The sequence below is a fragment of the Argopecten irradians genome, chromosome 1, assembly GCF_041381155.1.
Source record: "Argopecten irradians isolate NY chromosome 1, Ai_NY, whole genome shotgun sequence".
NCBI lineage: Eukaryota > Metazoa > Mollusca > Bivalvia > Pectinida > Pectinidae > Argopecten > Argopecten irradians.
Genome location: NC_091134.1, coordinates 50,721,666 through 50,747,928, shown reverse-complemented (window position 1 = coordinate 50,747,928; position 26,263 = coordinate 50,721,666). Strand labels below are relative to the sequence as shown.

General features: G+C 32.9%; 1 protein-coding gene across 3 annotated transcripts; it reads left to right on the top strand.

Moving 5' to 3' along the window:
• Nucleotides 1–3,974: 3,974 nt before the first annotated feature.
• Nucleotides 3,975–15,555, top strand: LOC138331868 (uncharacterized). 3 transcript variants are annotated; one of them, XM_069279709.1, is made up of 2 exons: nucleotides 3,975–4,229; nucleotides 11,480–15,555. In XM_069279709.1, the coding sequence occupies exons 1-2, from the start codon at nucleotides 4,214–4,216 to the stop codon at nucleotides 13,570–13,572; spliced, it is 2,109 nt and encodes a 702-aa protein (XP_069135810.1). In that variant the 5' UTR covers nucleotides 3,975–4,213; the 3' UTR covers nucleotides 13,573–15,555. The 3 variants fall into 3 exon arrangements, with proteins under 3 accessions (XP_069135810.1, XP_069135818.1, XP_069135802.1); XM_069279717.1 differs by lacking the exon at nucleotides 3,975–4,229 and adding an exon at nucleotides 5,895–5,986; XM_069279701.1 differs by lacking the exon at nucleotides 3,975–4,229 and adding an exon at nucleotides 8,228–8,614.
• The last annotated feature ends 10,708 nt before the right edge of the window (nucleotides 15,556–26,263 follow it).

Sequence of the window (26,263 nt, the reverse complement as noted above, 5' to 3'; positions counted from 1 at the left end):
TCGATCCTTGTCTTGTCTACACACGTGTCGGGTATCACATGGAAGTTCATCATTAGTCGATCCTTGTCTTCACACGTGTCGGGTATCACATGGAAGTTCATCATTAGTCGATCCTTGTCTACACACGTGTCGGGTATCACATGGAAGTTCATCATTAGTCGATCCTTGTCTACACACGTGTCGGGTATCACATGGAAGTTCATCATTAGTCGACGTTCATCATTAGTCGATCCTTGTCTTCACACGTGTCGGGTATCACATGGAAGTTCATCATTAGTCGATCCTTGTCTACACACGTGTCGGGTATCACATGGAAGTTCATCATTAGTCGATCCTTGTCTACACACGTGTCGGGTATCACATGGAAGTTCATCATTAGTCGATCCTTGTCTACACACGTGTCGGGTATCACAGGGAAGTTCATCATTAGTCAATCCTTGACTACACACGTGTCGGGTATCACATGGAAGTTCATCATTAGTCGATCCTTGTCTACACACGTGTCGGGTATCACATGGAAGTTCATCATTAGTCGATCCTTGTCTTCACACGTGTCGGGTATCACATGGAAGTTCATCATTAGTCGATCCTTGTCTTCACACGTGTCGGGTATCACATGGAAGTTCATCATTAGTCGATCTTTGTCTTCACACGTGTCGGGTATCACATGGAAGTTCAGCATTAGTCGATCCTTGTCTTCACACGTGTCGGGTATCACATGGAAGTTCATCATTAGCCGATCCTTGTCTTCACACGTGTCGGGTATCACATGGAAGTTCATCATTAGTCGATCATTGTCTACACACGTATCGGGTATCACATGGAAGTTCATCATTAGTCGATCCTTGTCTTCACACGTGTCGGGTATCACATGGAAGTTCATCATTAGTCAATCCTTGTCTACACACGTGTCGGGTCTCTGTGGTTGTGGGACAAAGCAGAACTGTATCAATTGGTCTGCGTGGTAGGTTTTGGGTAAAATCTATAAGGTATACTAGAATATGATCTGATAATGTTTATGTACAGTTTTAGAAATGATTCTGTTATCGTTTAAAATGAAAAAAGTATTATATTTCGATTTAGATATGCAATAACATTCATTTTTAATAAAATGCAGTATAATATTTCTAAAATTATAACACAATGTCTAATTTTAATGAGGACGCAATTATCAAACTATTTAACATAATCAACTTTTCAAAGTTTGACGTAACTCGTAAACACCTTAAATTAAATATTATATCATATTAGGTGAATTTTTGAATCATTGTCAGATTTTTGGCCTGTAACTATGTATAAACAGGCATGCTTCAGGCAGGGCAATTTTAGAAAATATGTAATACAACATTGTCATTGATATGTGGTATATAGTATTAAAAATCAAAAGAAAAGTAATCACCGTAATGAGAAAATGAGAATAAAACACAGCATCAGCTATGCAAATTATATAAATATGTAATATGCATTTGTATGTATGTATGTATGTATGTATGTATGTATGTATGTATGTATGTATGTATGTATGTATGTATGTATGTATGTATGTATGTATGTATGTATGTATGTATGTATGTGAGGGTGAGGGTGTGTAAGGGTGTATGCACGTATGTATGTATGAATGTATGTATGTATGAATTATGTATGTCTGTATGTATGTATATACAGTGTTTATTGCATGTTTGCTTGCATGTAAACGTATAATTAATAAGTGTGTACTGTATGCATTTGTTAAAAGTGTATATTGTATATTGTGTAGGTGAATATGTAGAATAAAAAAAAATCAGTTTAAAAAAAAAAGAAAATTTGCTGTTGGCTGGTGGCTAAGTGATTCTCTGCTGCTCTGGGTGAAAAATAAACTAAAAAAAAACCCAAATTTTTCAAAGTTTTATAAAAATATGAAAGAAGAAACACAAATGGCTTATAAATACCCATATGAATATAACCCAGGCTTTATACTTAATATATTTCAATTAAACGTTTGGGACGTGCTTAATTGGCCCTCAACATTTCATCCTTCATGAGTTCTGTAAACAAACAATTACTCAAACCCAGGTAGCCATCACAGACACAAATACAGATATACATTCTATCGTATCGAACGGACGTCCCTTGTTGACCTGTTTATCAACAGCCATTCATAAAATGATTAAGCCTGTCGATTTCCATTAATGATGTGAAAGCAAAAACGTTTTTCATTAACCTATAACTTAGTAGTTGACATTGATATCTGATATGTGGACCGGCTACTTCGGATTCTATGATTCGTTATGTCTCTTTGAGTGATGTAAATGGAGTCCAAGAAGCAATTAGCCGGATGTTAGAGAACTAATGATGGACGTCTATCCGGGTTTTTCTCTCTAAGTGACTTTTCATGTTATAACGATCTCGTAAAGTGACAGGAAAACCGGGAAATACAATCGTTTAGAAATAAATGGAGTATCTTAGCAAGGTCATTTGAAGGTAGTTGGGTATGACGGCATCAATATAAGGTGTGGTGAAGGCAATGTGTGTTGTGGTCATCTTAGGGAATATGAATAGTTTATAGCGTCTAACACCCTCTAGCCTTTGTAAGGTAACCAACGGTTTTGTCTTACATATCTTTTTTAAGTTTGCATGGTTAAGTTGCTATGTATACCTCAGTTCACAACTGTTTATATTCTACTATTTGAAACGTTTGATGTGATACAGGAAAGTCGGAGTTCTCGGCGAGCTTCGCCCTGCTTTGTACAGAATGTTGTAACTGTGGAATAGGGGGCCTCAAAACCGCAACTCAGGGCCAGGGCTGGGGAGTGTTACAAGGAGAGAATCGTAGTGAATACCCTTGGCTAGCGTAGTTGGTTTGGAGAGTATTGATAGAATGTCTGACCTTTCATCACACCTGCGTATCTAAGGATATCATTGGATATTTTAATTAGTATAAATTAAAAATAAAGATGAAACTTGAATGAAATAAAATCTGACACTTGTTATATAAGAAATTGTTCAGTCAAACAAAAATATCATGTTTCGAATGTTTGTGGTTCTTATTTTTCTTTTGGAAACACACTTGACCTTGAGTCGATATTCATTCATGATAACTTAGTCTGGCGATAATATTAGTAGCCATTTTAGTACATTAAGTCATTCATATAGATTGCAAACGCGTTTTATTATGATTACATGTTAAGGCCGGTACATGTAATTAATCAAGACAAAAACAACGAGATATTGACTTTTAATATTACCCGGTGATTATCCCTGTGGATAAATATAAAACAATGTATGTCTACTCCGTAAACAAGGTTCCGTCTCTAAATCCCTTATCTATATCATACCATTAATGTGTAAACCAGCGTCATGTCATTTTATGTCTAGATCTAAAGGAGAACGAGCGTGGTCTTTGTGAAATATTAGATATTTATATAAAAAAACAAAACCATGATACATGAATTTGCATATATCATGCCAGTGATATCTATCCAGTTTGCATGATTTTAACTCACATTAAATTTAATATGATTTACAAATCAAGCCGTTTAATACTCGCAGATTTCTCAAAGTAATTAGGTTATATATTATCATTGTGTTGGGAGATTCGTTATGGAAATCACAAATATGAATTGTGAATTTGGTTTGATTACGTCCTGTTATAAACCTCTTCTAATAAATATTATAGTGCTTATATATTGAATCCATATGTCTTTACCTGCAGTATACTAGTGTATGTACACTTGTTCCCATAAAACTTGAGGAAAGTCTATCAAAATAACAATAGTACGAATGAAAGTGTTTAAAATATTGATATGAATGGCTGAATCGATACCTAGGTACCTGTTGGAATCTCGTTTCTCTTTCTATAAAAGTCAATGTCGGCTTTCAACATCATTGACTCTGCAATAAAGGTGTGTACGTGCTATGGGACACTTAGGACTAGTTAGCTATGGTGGAACTTTCGCACTGGATTCACACTCATAACATGGTCACAAGATTAAAGTACTCAGGTGATATAGACCAGCTTAAAGCACTAGGTCACAGCCTGCTATAACGATAATCCCGTCTCTATAGGGTATCGATCCCACGTACAGTTATTAGGGAGGAAATCGGATGAGCATAATAAGTTTATTTAACGAGGTATAAGAAGACATGCTCTGATTTGATGTTGGTGAGAATTCTGATCTGGTAGACGACACAGCAGAGACACTGAAACACCGGAACTCTAACTTAACCCGCCACGATGTTGGAGGTCCAAGGTATTGATATACTTTATTTTGTCAATTTAATGTATCAGTCTTAAAAAACTTACAGTACGTACACTAAGGACAACTCCCATCAAAATGTTAAACATTGTTTGGTGAAAACGCGGCATGGATAGTCAAAAATCTTGTTCTTAAAACTGTAACTTAGGTAGAATGTATGTATATGCATCTAGTTAGGTTTTTGATTATTTTGACATAGTGAAAGATATTTCTTAGCATTTGAATCTGATTTATGTATTTAAAATGATAAATTATGTGGACAAATGTTACTTCTATCAAATTTACGCGCCGCACTAAGCCATAACAGGAGTGATGGTAGCATTCTTATAACAGAAAACAGGGAAGTTAAACCGCGGTAAAAAGGTGCAAGGCACTATAAATACGTTTATGTACAGTACACGTGGAAAATAAGGCATATATCACACAATATGTATTTAGAGCCTAATAGTACTTTAGATCTAGATTTGTGTCTGAAATGCAGCTGTTGTTTTCAGATATTATTCCCGTTTCGATTTTTGTAAAAGTTATTTGTGACAAAGACATACGCTGTGGTAAACATTATAATGTTCTACATAAACGATCAGTATTATTACAATTATTGAATAATTTGGCCAGGGTGTTTACAATACATGTACGATACAACATTACATGTATATGATATTTAATTTTGTTATATATACCCACACTGCCGTCCTAACCTAATACAGTATAATTTATTATACCATGCTATAAAGACAGCATAAACAAATTCCTAATACGATGTAATACATTGAATGAAAATGTACCAATATTCAGTAATTCCTAAATCCAGGTTGAGTAAAAGACCATAACTTTGAACAATTTATAAAAATTAATACTATTATATATATACAGTTAAGCCAGAGATTTATTGTTGACAGATGGGTTCTTGAGTTTTGTACACATAGTCGGGTAAGATAAAAACTTTCGACCTTTTAAAACATTATTCCCAACCAGTCGATGTAATCTTCTCGTGAACTGTAAGAAATGGAAATCTCCATATCGGGTCCTAATTAAGGATAATTTATAAAGTTGGAGTTTTTCTCCATAATGTATACTTTGGAAGAGATATATGGCACCAATTCATAACACTTTTAAGACGAGGATTGTAATATGTTGTCGATGCTAAGTTAACCAATGTTCTACTAAATTTTGAGTTGTGATCAGTACATCGTGGTATTATTATTTATTATCAATTTTCGTCGACCACCCCATAGATTTCCAAAAGTTAGATTTAGTACAATTTGAATGGCGAAATAGTGAACATGTAGACACGGCTATGTACTAATATAGAGCAATTTAAATAGAACAATACACATCTCGTGGGTTCATCTTGATAAGGTATTATATGTAGTCATTACCTGAGTATTGGAAGCATGGTTAGCTTAATCGAACATTTGTGGAGATATGTAGTTACTTCAAAATCGAATTGTAAAATTAAAACCAAATGCATGATTTTCAGAATTTACTAACAACCCTTAACATCTTATTCATTGTCTTCAAACTGCTTTTAGTTAAGTTATTTAATTGTGATTCTGTTTGATTAATAAAGCTTATATAACATTGATATCAAACCATACAATTTGGCAAAGCACAGATGCGTTACTTAATGTCATTGTTAATAATTTCACATAATGCGCTGATCATACTTAATCATATTCATATGGGAAGTAGATAATTCCAATAAAACCGTGGGACAAAATATCTAGGCACAATGCGTAATCTGTGAAAACGTGAGTATTTACACTTAACCCGGAGTTTAAACACTAAAATCTGAACTATTTAAACTAAAATCGGATATTTTTACACCAAAACCGTGAGTATTAACACTAAAACCAACAATTTTAACACAAGTGGAAATATTTACATAAACACGGGTATTTCATATCATAAGCGCGAGTATTTATACGAAATCGGGATATCTTAAATCAATATTGTAGTATTCTTGATATCTTTATTGAATTTCAGTTTAAGATTTATCGATTAACATACCTATTAATGTTTTACACGCGTGATGTTGATTATATCGGTCTGTTAATGGGGGCATATCTACAAAGGTAATAGATTAAAATAGCTCCATAATACCAGCATTCAAAGTTATCTCATCATACATGGTATAATGTGATTTGCTTAATAACAATGGCAAATTAATTATCTTTTTTAAAGAGATTATTGAAGACGTCATAATAATAAATTAATTGGGAGATTTAACGATTTGAAAACTTTTTATAAATGAAATAATGCTCTTACTACAGCATTGTGTGTATTCCGAACATTATTATATTTTCAATCACAAACTCATCTAACGAAGTTGAGTTTATAATATAAGCGGAGAATGCGGTCAAAAGGAGATTTTTAGGATGAACGTAACAAGCAACAGTTCATGTGATGCTCAAAAAAAGACCAAACATGTTGGAGGTCAGATAATTTATCTGCAATAATATATTATTTAAAAAATCAAATAAATAATTACAGCAAGGATTTATTATCAGTACATTATTCAAAGGTACATATCCAATATCCTATTTATTTATTTATTTTGTTTATGTAGCGTAGCAGAAGTTACATCAAAAGTCAAAATACACTATATCAATTGACATCTTCTTTAAATCCATTGATCTAATATAACATTATAAACCAAATATGGAGGAAGTTTGTTGCCCAGCGATGACAGTATACCGTAAAACAAAACAGAAACAAAAGATAGTTATTGACGTTTGGTTTTGTTGATTAGATGACTCATCCTATTAACAACCAGTGTCATTTAAGGACTGTCCCATCTGTATGTAATATGTGGCGTGTGTGCATGTCTGATGTTTTGGGAGGCTGTGGTATATCAATATAAATATATTGTTACCTCACTCTCTATTTAAATGTAAGTAAAATATTTTTGACTGTTTTCACAAGAATTGAAATTAGTTACAGGAAAACAAAACCTCACATGCTATTGAAAAGTAAAGAGTCTGACTGTTGATTGAAGAAGATTCATTTTCACGCGTTTAAACGTTGAAGTCATAAACACCGGTGCGTCAGACCCAAACATGCTTTTGACGACCGCCATTCTGACCGGAAGCTCATACAGGTTTAAGATTGCGTTACAGTGATCTGATGAAATTCTCCGGCCGAGGATATTTTGGTTGTTATTGAAAGACATGGAAAATAGAATTTTGCAAGGCATTTATACAAACCTATTGAATGTTCAAGTCCACTATTTGTTTTACTGAACACCGAATCATTATGGTTCTGGGTTATTCAAGTAACAAAACAGTTTTTTTCATGCCTATCAGTCAACGGTCAAAACTCTTTCCTCTCAGCGTTGGGACCAACCACTCGAGAAAATAGCTTTGACTGTTGATTTCTACACCTGATTTTTTTTAAACAATTGGATAATATAGTCATAGGTCAGGCGATACCTCTATCGCTTTATGCTTTATTGAAATTTTTAGCTATAATGCATAGCCGTATATGGTGTTTGTATTGTTTTAATTTTGCTGCTTTTAAATTAATAAAACAAAACTATGTCCGTATAATTTAGGAATAAGACGATTTTAACCGTCAATAATTACCTGAAGTGGGTCTATACTTAGAAAAATCAAATATCTATGAAAACAATAAACACTATTTTTTTTATTGACAATGGAAAACTATAAGTGAGTTATAAGTACAAACATAATGTAAGCCTACTGAAAGACTGTTGTGTACTGATATATATTAGTCTACCTCAATTTACCAGGTCCCGCCAATTAAGTTCAATTACCATATTTGGTTGAAGTAATTAGTTGTAACGATTGAGGTCATTGTAAGTTTACCTGTGATAATTCATGCCCCTCAACAGCCCTATAACCGATCGAGGGCTATTAATGGTTTATCTTAATCTTCGTAAACCTTAAAGCGTGCTGCATTTAACCGGTGATATCTAGATTGGGTCGGTAATGTCGAGGCTTTCTCGTACCAATAACACAATAATAATTGAGCTAATCGGGGGCTAATCATAAGGTAGCATTTGTGGAAACCTATATTCATTTCATGGCATTATTCCAACACTTTGAGATATACATGTAATGACTTTTCTTACTATCCTGCAAAGTATTGAATTTATAAAGTGCTGCTCTTAGTGGATGGAGTTGTGAGGAGGTTTCAGATAGACAGTGTAAAGGTAGTCGGATGCTCATCGAATGTGATATGACTGTGATATATAGCAAGCACATGATCACTGTGCGCTGAACTGAAGACGCTTTATATGATTTGCCTACTAGAAAAGAGAATACAAACGGTTTTTAAATTTTAAATTTGGGACACTTGTAGATTAACTGCATCCAATCCTCACGACACAGATATGGAAGTTTTAACTTTAAATACAGGTATGTCAACCATTGATGATAAAAAAACAGACTGCTTTTAAATTCACAAACAAACGACGAAATTTTAACTACAATTCGTCTATTTCGGTTATTTTTCATTGGCCATTTTTCACATTTTCACAAATATCGACATAAGAGAACCTGATGTCGACTTAATAAAGGGAAAGTCATATCTGTCTTTTGTACTGACTAAAATAACCCCTAACCCTGAGATATGATGATAGGTTCTTTAATTATTTCATTTATTTTTATTGTCTTAAATAAGACATTTTAAATGCATCGTCAGAGAAATAACAAAAATAACTAAAACATTTCCCCTGGCTCTAAAATATTGTGATTTTTTTTCATTTATTTTTATTGTTATGTTGGAGTTTCTTTAATAAGACATTTAAGATGCTCTGTCAAAGTAATTTAAATATTTAGTTATTATTTTTCCAAAGTATACAAACATCAACTACTTCTGTATATATTTATACCGTTGCGTCACTAAGGACAGAATACCGTGACGACCAGACTGGTTTATTGAAGTAACCATAGCAACATGTGGATAAAAAGTAATTGCGTACCAAGTTTGACCTGCATACAATCCCACACATTGGGTATAATATCGAAATTCCATAAAGTATATGGTATGACGTTACGTGTGACCTCAACCGAAGCATTAAGCTATTTATTACATATCATTAGATACTAATTTCTATACGTACCACCATTAACACTATTATGGGATAACCAGGATGACACATGGTTGATCATAGTTTCTCTAGTAGGTCGGTTATATTCATTTGTTTTTCGATTTTAACAAGATTTTAATGATACTGTGTTCATCAAAAGAATCGGACAGAATTTATTTTATTTATTCATATGCATGGTGTAGCTTCTTCGCTAAGTACTACATATTAAAATTGCAAGGACCTAGTTGCATGAGCATTAATATTTTTCTATAGTTGGTCATTTATTGAAATAACCTGTAAATAAAAAGTAGTTTTATTTTATTAGCTAGAAATATGTGTCCGATATTGTCCGATCAACAGGCCGTTTGTAGCCACGTCTCGTGCTCGCACGTAATCCCATTCATGTCGGAGCAAACATAGGATACACAATACAAAATGCAAAGTCACGTGCTGTCTGATTGACGAATGTTATTATTATTATTATATATAGTAAATATAGAAATAACTAATTGTCGACAGTAAACGTATATTTATTCACCTAAAGAACAAACGACACAAAACGGCATTCATTTCATGTCTTCAGAAATTAGAGTTCCTGTTAAGGACATTTCTTGATATGGCATTAAGCTATAGAGTGATATTCATTATACACACACCATTAAAATCAAGGACAACGAAATCAGGTCTTAAATTTCCAGATTTCCAGCATAATGTCAAGTTTTGTGTTTTCCATGATCGGTGTGTAAATAAGAAGCAGTTTGTCAAACAAATATACCGTGAATTACGTAAATGGCATACGGGACATTCTGTCTGAGCTAAAATGCTCGACATGAATGAAAATCCATGCGTTCACTCGATTTATGTCGATCTGTATAGCATAACAAAGACAACAGTGATACTACACACAAAAGGAGACACTGTTTATTGTTCCGGCACAATCAGTGCGAACTTATTGTAAAAAAAAAATAAAAAAATAACGAAATTTAAAAATAACAAAAATGTACAGATATATAAACGAATAGGTAATGTCAATATGAATAACTGAAGATTCTTCTAACCACAACACACATGTAGTGAATTACAGCACACATGTAGTGAATTACAACACACATATAGTGAATTACAGAATCTATTGTCTTTGAAGTTTAAGCCGAGTTATTTTTAAGCTATTCGATAAGTTCACCAATCGGGTACTGCCTCCGCAATACTAACTAAGCCGTGCGCCATTACGCATCGGGGTCATAAATACAAAAGGTTAAGGATGAGGCATTGTCAAGCTAATGCAAGGCTTTGACGTAATAGCTCTTAAAATTAGTTTCATCCAAAGAGTGTTATGCATATAGAATATAAAGATAGCGGCTTGAGATTCATATTACGTATAGTGTAAAAACGGTTGTGACATAACAATTTTTATTCACTGATATATTCTGTATATAAACCCTGTGTAACACATCCGATATGAGTTCTGTTTACGTATATAATGTAATCATTCTTTTTCATCCGTCTAATTGCCATCCTGTCTAAATGGAACTTTGTTATCGGTTTAAAGTCATAGGACATTAACAAAAGAATTTGCTATCAGTGTATTGGCATTCTACCTCCACAGTTACTACTTTAGATGCTTTATTTGATTTCATTTTATTGCATTTAGTGTTTACATATATATTAGATAATTTATAGCAGTAAAAGCTTTCATTTTCACAATTAAAGGATACTGGAACTTAATATATCAAAGCCTACATGTATGTTCTTCAAAGTTTGTATAAGTGTTGGGATTCCTGATCGTTTGAATAGAGATCAATACATCTTTAAGGGTTTGCTGATAACACGCGATTTTGATTAATATCAAACGCAGTAACACCGCCGATTATAGGGTACATTGGATTTCTATTATTGACAGCCATGCACAGCCAATATACGCGAGCTGGTCACGAGAACTCGCTCAGCATGAATATGTATACGAATGTGCCCATTGTGTTTCAGTCAGATCACAGATGGGCATCGCTCCATCAACATAGTTAGTGAGGCTAGATGGGTGAACGCTTACAGACAAAGACAACTGTACACTATTTGATATGCGTCAGTCCACTTAATATACTGATAGACTGACAATTCTTACAAGATATAACAATAACTTTTGTGTAACACTTTGTCAATTATTCAATATGGATGACTTTGGTTATTCTTTCAGACTGGCGTGGTGGAAACGCAGAACCAGCTATAAGCATGGATGGGTCATTGCCTCCCATTGGCAATCTAATGCATGTATCAAAGGAATCTAAGAGGACAAACGGTGATTCGCTGGCACTCAAATTTCCTGCACTGAACGTGTCTGAGAAAGTCTCAAACGGAAACAATACGCTGATCTCTCCCAAAGGTCCGACACAAAGCATCGTCAAGACCACAGCTCAAGACACGCCAACACGCGTAAAAATCAACTACCTTGCACGTGATAAAGCCCTATCAATTTTACAACAATACAATTCTATTGTGTCAGATGACACGTCTCTCGCAGTAAGAAATCTACCACCTGTTAAGGTATCCATTCGCGGCAAAGGATCCAAGGCGGGCAAACGTCCATCGGATAAGGCGACGGCCGCCAACAAACCTACAGCCCCCGTTTTCACAGAGGGTATAAGCTCAATAAGTACTCGACAGGGACCGTCATTTCTGGTTTCAAAGGAGAGTGTGCTTCGTGCAAATCTTCCTGACGACATTTCAGTGGCTCAGCATAACAATCAATTTGCATTCAACATCAAACAGAAGCGGCGGAAGCCAGTAGCTAAGGATGGAGTGGGCTCATCCCAATACAAACAGTTGAAAATGCTAGGATTTGACAGTCTGCCTCCTGTTGATCTTGGAGAATACATGAAGAAACAACTTCTACAGAAAAGGGGAAAGAAAAGTGAAGGCAAACCGAGTGATATGTCTGGTAGGTCAAGTTACGGTACTACGCCAATACGTAGAAGTGACAGACCAAGTGTAGCGTCATCGGTCGGTACTACTCCGGATATGTATCATAGTGGACGACAAGCCCTTAAAACGTCTTTAAAAGCTAAAGTGGACACGAGACTGAAGCGTAAAACGCCTACAAATGCGAGCCCATCCTATCCCGGAAGTAACTATCGCGGCAATCGACTAAACGTTGTGTCTTTAGGACAGAATCAGTCGAGCCTCCAAGATAATCCAAGTCCAAGACGCTTCGTACCGGGAACTTATCCCCAGTACGACTGGCGGACGCGTGTCCACGAGGAGTACAGAAGGTTAAAATTTGTGCCCATGGATCCATCTATTAACGGTGTTTGTTCATTAGCCCCTATCAAGGTGGGGCTGCATTATCAGGAGCTTCCTCCCCTTAACTTTACTGATGATGTTCCCAAACGTTTCACCACATATGATGGGGTAAGGCGAATATTTCGCGACGATGTGATTGGTGATCGACTCAATCCATTGAATTACAGAAGGAATCCGTACAACAGGGGCATGGGTAGGGTACCTTCAGCTAATAGTACGAGTACTAGTACTAGTAACTCTAATAATGTGATGAATCCACCACCTTCATTTGTGTCTAGCAGCGATGAAGAAGCATGGCCGAAACCTGTTGAAACGGTTCGTGAAATGCAGCCTTTGAAAGAAGAGAATCCTTCCGTCGTAAGTGAACAGGCGGCAAGTACAACGCCGACTGTTAAACCTACAGATTCCTTGAAAAAGAAAAAGGAACAAGTATTGACTCCACGGGAAATAGTAGAGAAAAACAGAGTTGTAAGGCCGAAAAAGCAACCCTCTGTTGGAAATGTAGTTAACTTAGGGACGGAACTTGTACCTAACAGTTCAGAGAATAAAGGTCTTGGAATACCACCAGCGGCTGGAGCTGGCTACCTTTCACCTTCAGGGGGAAATGGTTTCCTATCTCTTCCCGTCGTACATATGGCGAGCGAAGCACGACCTCCAATGATAGGAGACGGTGAGGCAAAGCAAAAACAGAACAGAGAAGAGGAAGACTCTATGTTTAGTGACCCTTCTGGTGATTCTGGCTCACAGAAAGTGACAGTACATACTGTCCAGCTGACACCCGACCAGATCCCTCCCAGACCCAATGTGACATCCGTGACTCCTGTTATCAGTGTCACCAGTGATTCCGGTGTTAACGAGCCTGTTGTGTTCAGAGATTCAGACTCAGAGGATTCATTCGGCGCGTACAACCGCAAAATGGCTCTGGCCAGTAAAAACATGCAATTCGTATCTCCTCTAGATCCCAGTGCAGGAGATGCTAAAAGACAATAACAATGTGTCAGTTTATATATATATTACCTACATGATTAAATTCCTAATTAATTGCATGGCAATAATTTGACTTTGATGTTGATAACGGTGATAATATTCAGTGGAGTTATCCCTCTATAGGTAAGGCTAATCTACAACACTGTATACATTGTCCATTTTCAGTGATCTTATTTTAGTGGGTTTGCATACACTGTACTAATGTACAGTAATCGTACTTATACTGGCGCGATAAAAGTGTTGTGCGAAAGTGATAAATTCGCGGATGCAATAAGTGCAATCTTATTTTTAAAAATTTCTGTCTCTGGAAACATCAAAACCAAAAGTTCCGCTAAAACAAGTTCATTTACAGTACTGCAGCCTGGCTTGACTACACGATATATGTGAATTCGCAACTTTACTTATATTTACTTCTGTAATATAGTCGGAACACGTTTCATGATTTGATGAGAAAATAATTCATATTTCTAGATGATAACTTAATATATCACTTTATCTATCTGAAATAACCTAAAACAATTTTTATAAAACTCTATGAAAAATAAAACTATCAATTTTACAATATATCCATCAAAGGTTCAGAAATATTTTTGCTCATTATTTGTGGGTATGACTATGGACCTATAAAATAGCCTAACTCGCTGCTAATGTTAAAATAGTTACATGGTACCAAGATATATCTGATTGACTGGGATTTTTGAAATAAACATGTTTATTGTTTTATCAAAGTTTATCATCGAAGTCAGTTGATACTAACCTCGGTATTTAGTCTTTATCAATCCCTTTCTGTCCGCGTGTGTTCATCTCATCTTTTATAATTATCATTTCATCATCATATCCTTAACAAGAACTTTGGTATAAGTTTATAATCGTTAAGCCCATGTATTGTTATGATAGGTTTTGACCTAAATAGATCCGGAATCATATTACACTATTTAATACATATATCTTTACATCTGGTGACCACAAATCGCATTATGTTGATCGTCCACTCGGTGATTATAGAAGGGTCTACCGTAGGATATTTGCCACAGTGCACTTTAAATCGAGTTGGCACTGTTCTGTGACAGAACAATGTACAGGTAGCGTATTAGTTAACCAATACTGCGGTTAATTGTACGTAAAAACTTGAACAAACAATGAAATATACTCCATTCTATCGGTATTATATATCATAGTTATCATACAACAGAATTTCTTTTAGTGACACTTCCAAAAAGTTTATTCTGATCCTTTTCTTCTAAGAATATTCTGAATGATATTTATATTATTTGATGAATTCTACCATCTTCATACAAAGAAATGAAGAAATCATGCACATAATTAAAATACACCACATGCATTGTTTTGGATACTTCTGTTTAGTTACTTTACAAGTACTATATTTTTACTTGCGTTGCGGACGATTAGAAACCTCTAATAAAGATCGTCTCAAAATTTCACATAATAGTTAAAATAGAACATGTACAAACCTAAATCGCGACATTAAATCTGCAAAAAGTTGCAAGTAATAATATTAAGCCACAACAAATACCATTGCGTCACTTCATTGTTGTGACGTAAAACATACTCAGTTCTGATATAATATTACAGTGTGGTTCCCATGACGATAGATACCCCCGTTTTAGACTTCAGGGCCTTGACTCTAAGGAATTCAATAACTTAGAAATCTTCATATACAAATTTAGCAAGAAATCAAGAAGGCCTCTTAACTTAAAATGTTTTCCTGAACTTGTGTAATGGTTTCCTTTCTTTCCTATGGGAAATTATAAGTTAAAGAATTCTTTAAATTTAAGGAAAGTTCGCGACACTGGGTCTGATCATTCTGTAAGTATGGTACTCCTGTTGTTGATTCCATGAGGATTAGTAAAAACATCACGCACCTTGTAGTTTGAAATGAAATTTTAAATCATGTCATATTGTTTATGTTGATAATTTATCATCATGTTGATATCCTGTTTAGCTGTTTAATTTGATTATTATAAAATAAAGTTGTTTTAAAATTTTGTGTTTTCTCGATTTTTGTAACTATTTCAAGTAGAAACAAAATTATGAATTGGTAATTTAAAATCTTCCGACATTTTGGAAGATATCATTCTTAATTTAATAGACAAATTGAATAGTCATTCTCAAATATTTCAGATGAAGGTTCTAGTCCAATTATAATAGAAAGTACGCTATAAAAGGATATTTTGGTATATACTGTGCCATTTTAGAACAGAGTTGTGCCTGGTCTACAATTAAAAATTAATGATATATTGTGTATTGGATATAAATAGAGCCAGTATTCCCCAGAGGAGACGCAACGTTGTGAAAATTACCTCCACAAGGTCACAACCATGTCTGGTAAATACTGATAATGTTACAAAAATAGAACATTGACGGTTTTGCACGATCTCGAAAAAATATAAATGTTTGTTGAGCGCTGATTTGTGATTGAAGATTTTGCGTGTTGAACGTTACACATCCTTTTAGTAGTTTATCCACAGTATGTACTGCGGTGCTATGGAAACGTATACGTCATATCGATCGGTTCCTTCTATAGTTGTACACAACAAAAGTCGCTTCGTAAATCTATACATGACCAAGACATTAAAGGTTGATTAGGTCTTTTAATCATTCATTAATATTTTAATTAATTGATCCACATTCAGATGTGAAATGTCAAATAGTTCTAGGCAACCTGCGAAATAAACAATGCATAACGGGCTTTCCTTTTCGTTAAAATTGATTCATGAATTTAGAAATGTTTTTACCAATGACGTTACAGACGCACATATAGTTGAACTTACTGATACAACGACGTCTTCCGTGATTTAAGTCCGATATTTTCAATCGTACACGTTTTTCATTAACTCAAATACAACCTAAAATAATGTCTACCTTTAGATGCGATACTGATAACATCTCTCGATTTTCAAATTTTATCGCACTGCACAATATTTAGTTTCCTCCATATTCCATGAAATATTGATGAAAACACGATAATACATATCAAATATATCTTAAAAAGTATATATATTGAGCGCGTTGCGCTCTCTCATTTTACTGTTGTATTAGTATCACAATAATTTGATCTAAAAGAAGACTAGTTACGTCGAAAAAAAAAAAAATCAATATCCTGAGATAGTATGATTGAGTTACTTATCAGTTAAAACGAACCCCTACAATCACACTTCGACAGACGGTGGCATACAGATTAGCCATTATACACGTCACACATATACAGAAACAATAGCATTAAGATACACACTACTTGTTATCAATCAATTAATCAGGAATCCTACAATCACCACATGACACCTATGGTTTGGTCTTATCTCTGTATTTATGGTATCGTACGTTTGAACAAAAGATAATTTCGTATGTTTAAAAAGGTTTCTTCTGCGGTTGTGACAGCAACATATAGTTTCTTATAAAGGTTTTTTTTGTACATTACAAAAATGAATGGAGCAATGCACAATGAAAACAAAGTGACTCGGAACTGGTTCTGAGTTCCGTTTAGCTTGTACGGAACTTGGAACTCGGAACCAACTTCAGCCTCCCGAACAAAGTCTGTATGCTGTTTTTTTTCAATTTTTTTTTATTGACAACAATGCAAATTACTTGAATATATCTGTCTATGCATGATGCAAACAGAGCATAATTACTTTGACGGTTCCTAGTCTCCAATTGGCAGAAATTTTCCAAAAAAAATCTGGTCAGTGGCTTTTGATTTGTAAATATATGTTGCAAGAAACACCTTAATAATGATTGATTTAATGATCACATTGAACGAAATTTAAATCATCATAATTGTTATGAATTGTATCAAAAATTCTAAAATAAAATTGACGAAAATTTATTCTTAACCTAATTATCTTTTTTAAAACCGTAACGCTTATCATCGCTTATCGACAACAGTTGTGCACACATATACATAACTTATATTTTCAAATAATCCAACTACTCACCAGGTGCTATTTCTGATGTAACCAATGCAATACCTACAAAATGTATTATAAATTGGAGACATTTCGAGAGGTAGAAATGTATATATCATACTAGCGCTTAAATATCAAGCTTATTATTCTTTAATCAAACAATAAGGACATCAAAAATTAATAAAAAGATATTCATAATCAACAATAATTGGTAAAAGGATGTGCCCTTAGAAAGAAATACGAATCAATATTACTGAATATTATCAAACCCACACACCTAGATAGTACCACCATGGGTAGATTTGGATTATTTTAAGTTGTGTAAAGTTACCTGTCCATTTCTGATCAACTATCTGGCCTAATATTGACTGAGACAGACGTCATGCCCAGACGGGATATGTACTTTAGCTAACCACGCGTGTGGCAATCATATATCGCTAGGTGTCAAACACGCAAAGCATGTGCATATGGTCAATACTGATATCGACAGACAAACGCTTCCATCTCAAACAACCTTACAGCACTTATAGGTATTGCGATTCATTTTTAATTCGTAACCTTTAGAGCAATTTCACGAAAGGGGGAGGTGATCATAACACTTTTTGGTTCTTAGTTTCATTTCGAGTTATCTAGAGAAGTCGACCTGGTTAGGGGAGATATCCACTTATTGAACGTAAAACTCGTGCGTTTGTACTTTTTCCTTTCGGGAAATTTTGCTTTCTTAAATTACAAAGCTTACAGCTGAATAGTATCGCTTATCATTTTTACCGATTAATTTGTATGATCTAGATGAATTTCTTTCGTGTATTAATTAATAAGTATAATACATTTTAGCCGATGTTTCTTTATATAATTGAATTATTTGACATCAATGGAATCGTGTTTCTTTTCTTTCTCAATTTCGCACTTGCTATTGCAATTATGACTTCTTGATATAAACTTAAGTAAATAACTGAATTAAATCATCAAAAGCAGTCATTACTGTTATCCTTTGGAAATGTACGTCACAAGGAGATGACGCCATATTTATACTTCAATCAGTTTTCCTTACTCTTAATATCACTTTTCAAAATTGACATTACTTTGTAATCATGGACACTTTGAATTGTTACTTCTGAGTATCAAAATATGGCAAATAGATATTTTTACTAAATTTTGCAAATATCGTTCGTCTTGTACCAGGGGAGTTAACTCATGTTTCCTTACACTGATATTCTTTTCTTTGCAATCAATGTCCTAGCACAGCAATGTACTAAGGGTGAATGAACCAGTTGACATGTAGGTTCATTACTATCGCTGAATCAGTACTGTTTCCAGTTTCATAATCGAAGCATCTTAAAAGAGTTGAAAAGTTGTAATCTATCTTTTTTTCTGACATCTGAGGCGCTAATATTTGTCATAAGAGATCTAAGAGAACTCCTCTGCAGTTTAATATCATTAAAAAAGCCTCGCAAAAATAGAAAGGACTTCCTTCATACTTTAAACCAACATTCTATCATGTGCAATTTACTTTCTCAAATTATGCTATCCTGGTTAATTCGCGAATGTTTATCTCCACGAATTAAGAAAGGAATTGCCATTTAATGTTTTAATCCGCGAATGTTTATCTTCGCATACATGTTTTGAAATGGAAATCGCTAAACATGTTACAGGAATTAAACCTCATTTTAAAAAGAGATGCTTTACGATATTTATGATATGTATGTGAGCTATAGAATGACTGAAATTAGAAAAACTCAATGTAGAACAGCTGTAATTATTTCTATTAATTTTCGGTCGATATCCGTAAATACGGTGGCTGGGAGCAGACATAAAATAAATAAAATTATTGCGTTCGAACGAAATATTATTGCGTGGGAACGAAATACTATTGCGTTCGAACGCAATATTATTGCGAGGGAACGATCGTTCGAACGAAATATTATTGCGTTCGAATGAAATAATTATTGTGTTCGAACGAAATAGTTATTGCGTGCGAACGAAATAATTATTGGGTTCAAACGAAATAACTATCAAGCTCATTATCATACATGGATGATATGACAGTAATCATGCCACCGTAGTAATATGATATGGCCTACAACTTATGAAACGGCACCTTATCTAAAAAAGATGTTTTCCTTATTTTTAACGATTTCAAGTTTTGTTTATTCAAAAAAATATTTGTAATGTATCTATCTCGTATGATAATAATTTGTACGTACAAGATACTGTAATAACTTGTACATACTTGTAAGATATGAAGTAATACGTACAAGATAACAACATATATACAAGATACAGTACAAGAAACAACAATAACGTACAAGATAACAACATATACACAAGATAACAAATATACAACACTATACGTACAAGATAACAACATATACAAAATAAACATACGTACAAGATAACAACATATACGTACAAGATAACAACATATACGTACAAGATAACAACATATACGTACAAGATAACAACATATACGTACAAGATAACAACATATACGTACAAGATAACAACATATACGTACAAGATAACAACATATACGTACAAGATAACAACATATACGTACAAGAAACAACATATACGTACAAGATAACAACATATACGTACAAGATAAAACATATACGTACAAGATAACAACAAATACGTACAAGATAACAACTATACGTACAACATATAGACAATAACAACATATACGTACAAGATAACAACATATACAACAAATATACGTACAAGATAACAACATATACGTACAAGATAACAACATTATACGTACAAGAAACAACATATACGTACAAGATAACAACATATACGTACAAGAGATAACAACATATACGTACAAGAAACAAATACGTACAAGATAACAACATATACTACAAGATACAATACGTACAAGAAACACATATACGTACAAGATAACAACATATACGTACAAGATAACAACATATACGTACAAGATAACAACATATACGTACAAGATAACAACATATACGTACAAGATAACAACATATACGTACAAGATAACAACATATACGTACAAGATAACAACATATACGTACAAGATAACAACATATACGTACAAGATAACAACATATACGTACAAGATAACAACATATACGTACGTACATAAGATAACAACATATACGTACAAGATAACAACATATACGTACAAGATAACAACATATACGTACAAGATAACAACATATACGTACAAGATAACAACATATACGTACAAGATAACAACATATACTACAGTACAACATATACGTACAAGATAACAACATATACGTACAAGATAACAACATATACTACGATAACAAGTACAAGATAACAACATATACGTACAAGATACAACATATACGTACAAGATAACAACATATACGTACAAGATAACAACATATACGTACAAGATAACAACATATACGTACAAGATAACAACATATACGTACAAGATAACAACATATACGTACAAGATAACAACATATACGTACAAGATAACAACATATACGTACAAGATAACAACATATACGTACAAGATAACAACATATACGTACAAGATAACAACACATATACGTACAAGAAACAACATATACGTACAAGATAACAACATATACGTACAAGATAACAACATATACGTACAAGATAACAACATATACGTACAAGATAACAACATAACGTACAAATAACAACATATACGTACAAGATAACAACATATACTACAAGATAACAACATATACGTACAAGATAACAACATATACGTACAAGATAACAACATATACGTACAAGATAACAACATATACGTACAAGATAACAACATATACGTACAAGATAACAACATATACGTACAAGATAACAACATATACGTACAAGATAACAACATATACGTACAAGATAACAACATATACGTACAAGATAACAACATATCGTACAAGATAACAACATATACGTACAAGATAACAACATATACGTACAAGATAACAACATATACAACTATGTACAACATAGTACATAACAACATATACGTACAAGATAACAATAACGTACAAGATAACAACATATACGTACAAGATAACAACATATACGTACAAGATAACAACATATACGTATAACAACATATACGTACAAGATAACAACATATACGTACAAGATAACAACATATACGTACAAGATAACAACATATACGTACAAGATAACAACATATACGTACAAGATAAAAATTAGTCATAACAACATATACGTACAAGATAACAATGTACAAGATAACAACATATACGTACAAGATAACAACATATACTACATACATACAAATACAAGATAAAAACAAGAAACAACATATACGTACAAGATAACAACATATACGTACAAGATAACAACATATACGTACAAGACAACAACATATACGTACAAGATAACAACATATACGTACAAGATAACAACATATACGTACAAGATAACAACATATACGTACAAGATAACAACATATACGTACAAGATAACAACATATACGTACAAGATAACAACATATACGTACAAGATAACAACATATACGTACAAGATAACAACATATACGTACAAGATAACAACATATACGTACAAGATAACAACATATACGTACAAGATAACAACATATACATACAAGATAACAACATATACGTACAAGATAACAACATATACGTACAAGATAACAACATATACGTACAAGATAACAACATATACGTACAAGATAACAACATATACGTACAAGATAACAACATATACGTACAAGATAACAACATATACGTACAAGATAACAACATATACGTACAAGATAACAACATATACGTACAAGATAACAACATATACGTACAAGATAACAGCATATACGTACAAGACAACAACATATACGTACAAGATAACAACATATACGTACAAGACAACAACATATACGTACAAGATAACAACATATACGTACAAGATAACAACATATACGTACAAGATAACAACATATACGACAAGATAACAACATATACGTACAAGATAACAACATATACGACAAGATAACAACATATACGTACAAGATAACAACATATACGTACAAGATAACAACATATACGTACAAGATAACAACATATACGTACAAGATAACAACATATACGTACAAGATAACAACATATACGTACAAGATAACAACATATAACATACACAGATAACAACATATACGTACAAGATAACAACATATACGTACAAGATAACAACATATACGTAAATACAACATATACGTACAAGATAACAACATATACGTACAAGATAACAACATATACGTACAAGATACAACCATATACGTACAAGATAACAACATATCACGTACAAGATAACAACATATACGTACAAGATAACAACATATACGTACAAGATAACAACATATAACAACATATACGTACAAGATAACAACATATACGTACAAGATAACAACATATACGTACAAGATAACAACATATACGTACAAGATAACAACATATACGTACTAAAACTTGTACAAGATAACAACATATACGTACAAGATAACAACATATACAGTACAAGATAACAACATATACGTACAAGATAACAACATATACGTACAAGATAACAACATATACGTACAAGATAACAACATATACGTACAAGATAACAACATATACATACAAGATAACAACAACATATACGTACAAGATAACAACATATACGTACAAGATAACAAACAACATATACGTACAAGATAACAAACAACATATACGTACAAGATAACAACATATACGTACAAGATAACAACATATACTACAAGATAACAACATATACGTACAAGATAACAACATATACGTACAAGATAACAACACTATACTACAAGATACAAGATAACAACATATACGTACAAGATAACAACATATACGTACAAGATAACAACATATATACGTACAAGATAACAACATATACATACAAGATAACAACATATACGTACAAGATAACAACATATACGTACAAGACAACAACATATACGTACAAGATAACAACATATACGTACAAGATAACAACATATACGTACAAGATAACAACATATACGTACAAGATAACAACATATACGTACAAGATAACAACAACACACTATACGTACAAGATAACAACATATACGTACAAGATAACAACATATACGTACAAGATAACAACATATACGTACAAGATAACAACATATACGTACAAGATAACAACATATACGTACAAGATAACAACATATACGTACAAGATAACAACATAACTACAAGATAACAAACATATACGTACAAGATACAACATATACGTACAAGATAACAACATATACGTACAAGATAAACAACATATACGTACAAGATAACAACATATACGTACAAGATAACAACATATACGTACAAGATAACAACATATACGTACAAGATAACAACATATACGTACAAGATAACAACATATACGTACAAGATAACAACATATACGTACAAGATAACAACATATACGTACAAGATAACAACATATACGTACAAGATAACAACATATACGTACAAGATAACAACATATACGTACAAGATAACAACATATACGTACAAGATAACAACATATACGTACAAGATAACAACATATACGTACAAGATAACAACATATACGTACAAGATAACAACATATACGTACAAGATAACAACATATACGTACAAGATAACAACATAAGTACAAGATAACAACATATACGTACAAGATAACAACATATACGTACAAGATAACAACATATACGTACAAGATAACAACATATACGTACAAGATAACAACATATACGTACAAGATAACAACATATACGTACAAGATAACAACATATACGTACAAGATAACAACATATACGTACAAGATAACAACATATACGTACAAGATAACAACATATACGTACAAGATAACAACATATACGTACAAGATAACAAACATATACGTACAAGATAACAACATATACGTACAAGATAACAACATATACGTACAAGATAACAACATATACGTACAAGATAACAACATATACGTACAAGATAACAACATATACGTACAAGATAACAACATATACGTACAAGAAGACAACAACATATACGTACAAGATAACAACATATACGTACAAGATAACAACATATACATACAAGATAACAACATATACATACAAGATAACAACATATACGTACAAGATAACAACATATACGTACAAGATAACAAAACATATACGTACAAGATAACAACATATACGTACAAGATAACAACATATACGTACAAGATAACAACATATACGTACAAGATAACAACATATACGTACAAGATAACAACATATATACGTACAAGATAACAACATATACGTACAAGATAACAACATATACGTACAAGATAACAACATATACGTACAAGATAACAACATATACGTACAAGATAACAACATATACGTACAAGATAACAACATATACGTACAAGATAACAACATATATACAAGATAACAAATATACGTACAAGATAACAACATATACGTACAAGATAACAACATATACGTACAAGATAACAAACAATACGTACAAGATAACAACATATACGTACAAGATAACAACATATACGTACAAGATAACAACATATACGTACAAGATACAACATTACGTACAAAACAACATATACGTACAAGATAACAACATATACGTACAAGATAACAACATATACAAGATACAAGATAACAACATATACGTACAAGATAACAACATATACGTACAAGATAACAACATATACGTACAAGATAACAACATATACGTACAAGATAACAACATACGTACAAGATAACAACATATACGTACAAGATAACAACATATACGTACAAGATAACAACATATATACGTACAAGATAACAACATATACGTACAAGATAACAACATATACGTACAAGATAACAATATACGTATAGAACAACATATACGTACAAGATAACAACATATACGTACAAGATACAACATATACGTACAAGAAACAACATATACGTACAAGATAACAACATATACGTACAAGATAACAACATATACACAAGATAACAAATATACGTACAAGATAACAACATATACGTACAAGATAACAACATATACGTACAAGATACAACATATACGTACAAGATAACAACATATAGTACAAAAACATATACTAAAGATAACAACATATACGTACAAGATAACAACATATACGTACAAGATAAACAACATATACGTACAAGATAACAACATATACGTACAAGATAACAACATATACGTACAAGATAACAACATATACGTACAAGAAAAAACATATACGTACAAGATAACAACATATACTACAAGATAACAACATATACGTACAAGAACAACATACATATACGTACAAGATAACAACATATACGTACAAGATAACAACATATACGTACAAGATAACAACATATACGTACAAGATAACAACATATACGTACAAGATAACAACAATACGTACAAGATAACAACATATACGTACAAGATAACAAATTAACGTACAAGATAACAACATATACGTACAAGATAACAACATATACGTACAAGATAACAACATTACGTACAAATAACAACATATACGTACAAGATAACAACATATACGTACAAGATAACAACATATACGTACAAGATAACAACATATTACGTACAAGATAACAACATATACGTACAAGATAACAACATATACGTACAAGATAACAACATATACGTACAAGATAACAACATATACGTACAAGATAA

Bases quoted from the DNA above. Each gene is read 5' to 3' on its own strand.
- LOC138331868 (XM_069279701.1), top strand. From the start codon at position 8,590: ATGGAAGTTTTAACTTTAAATACAG. The intron at 8,615-11,479 runs GTATGTCAACCA...TTATTCTTTCAG, and splicing joins AGTTTTAACTTTAAATACAG to ACTGGCGTGGTGGAAACGCA.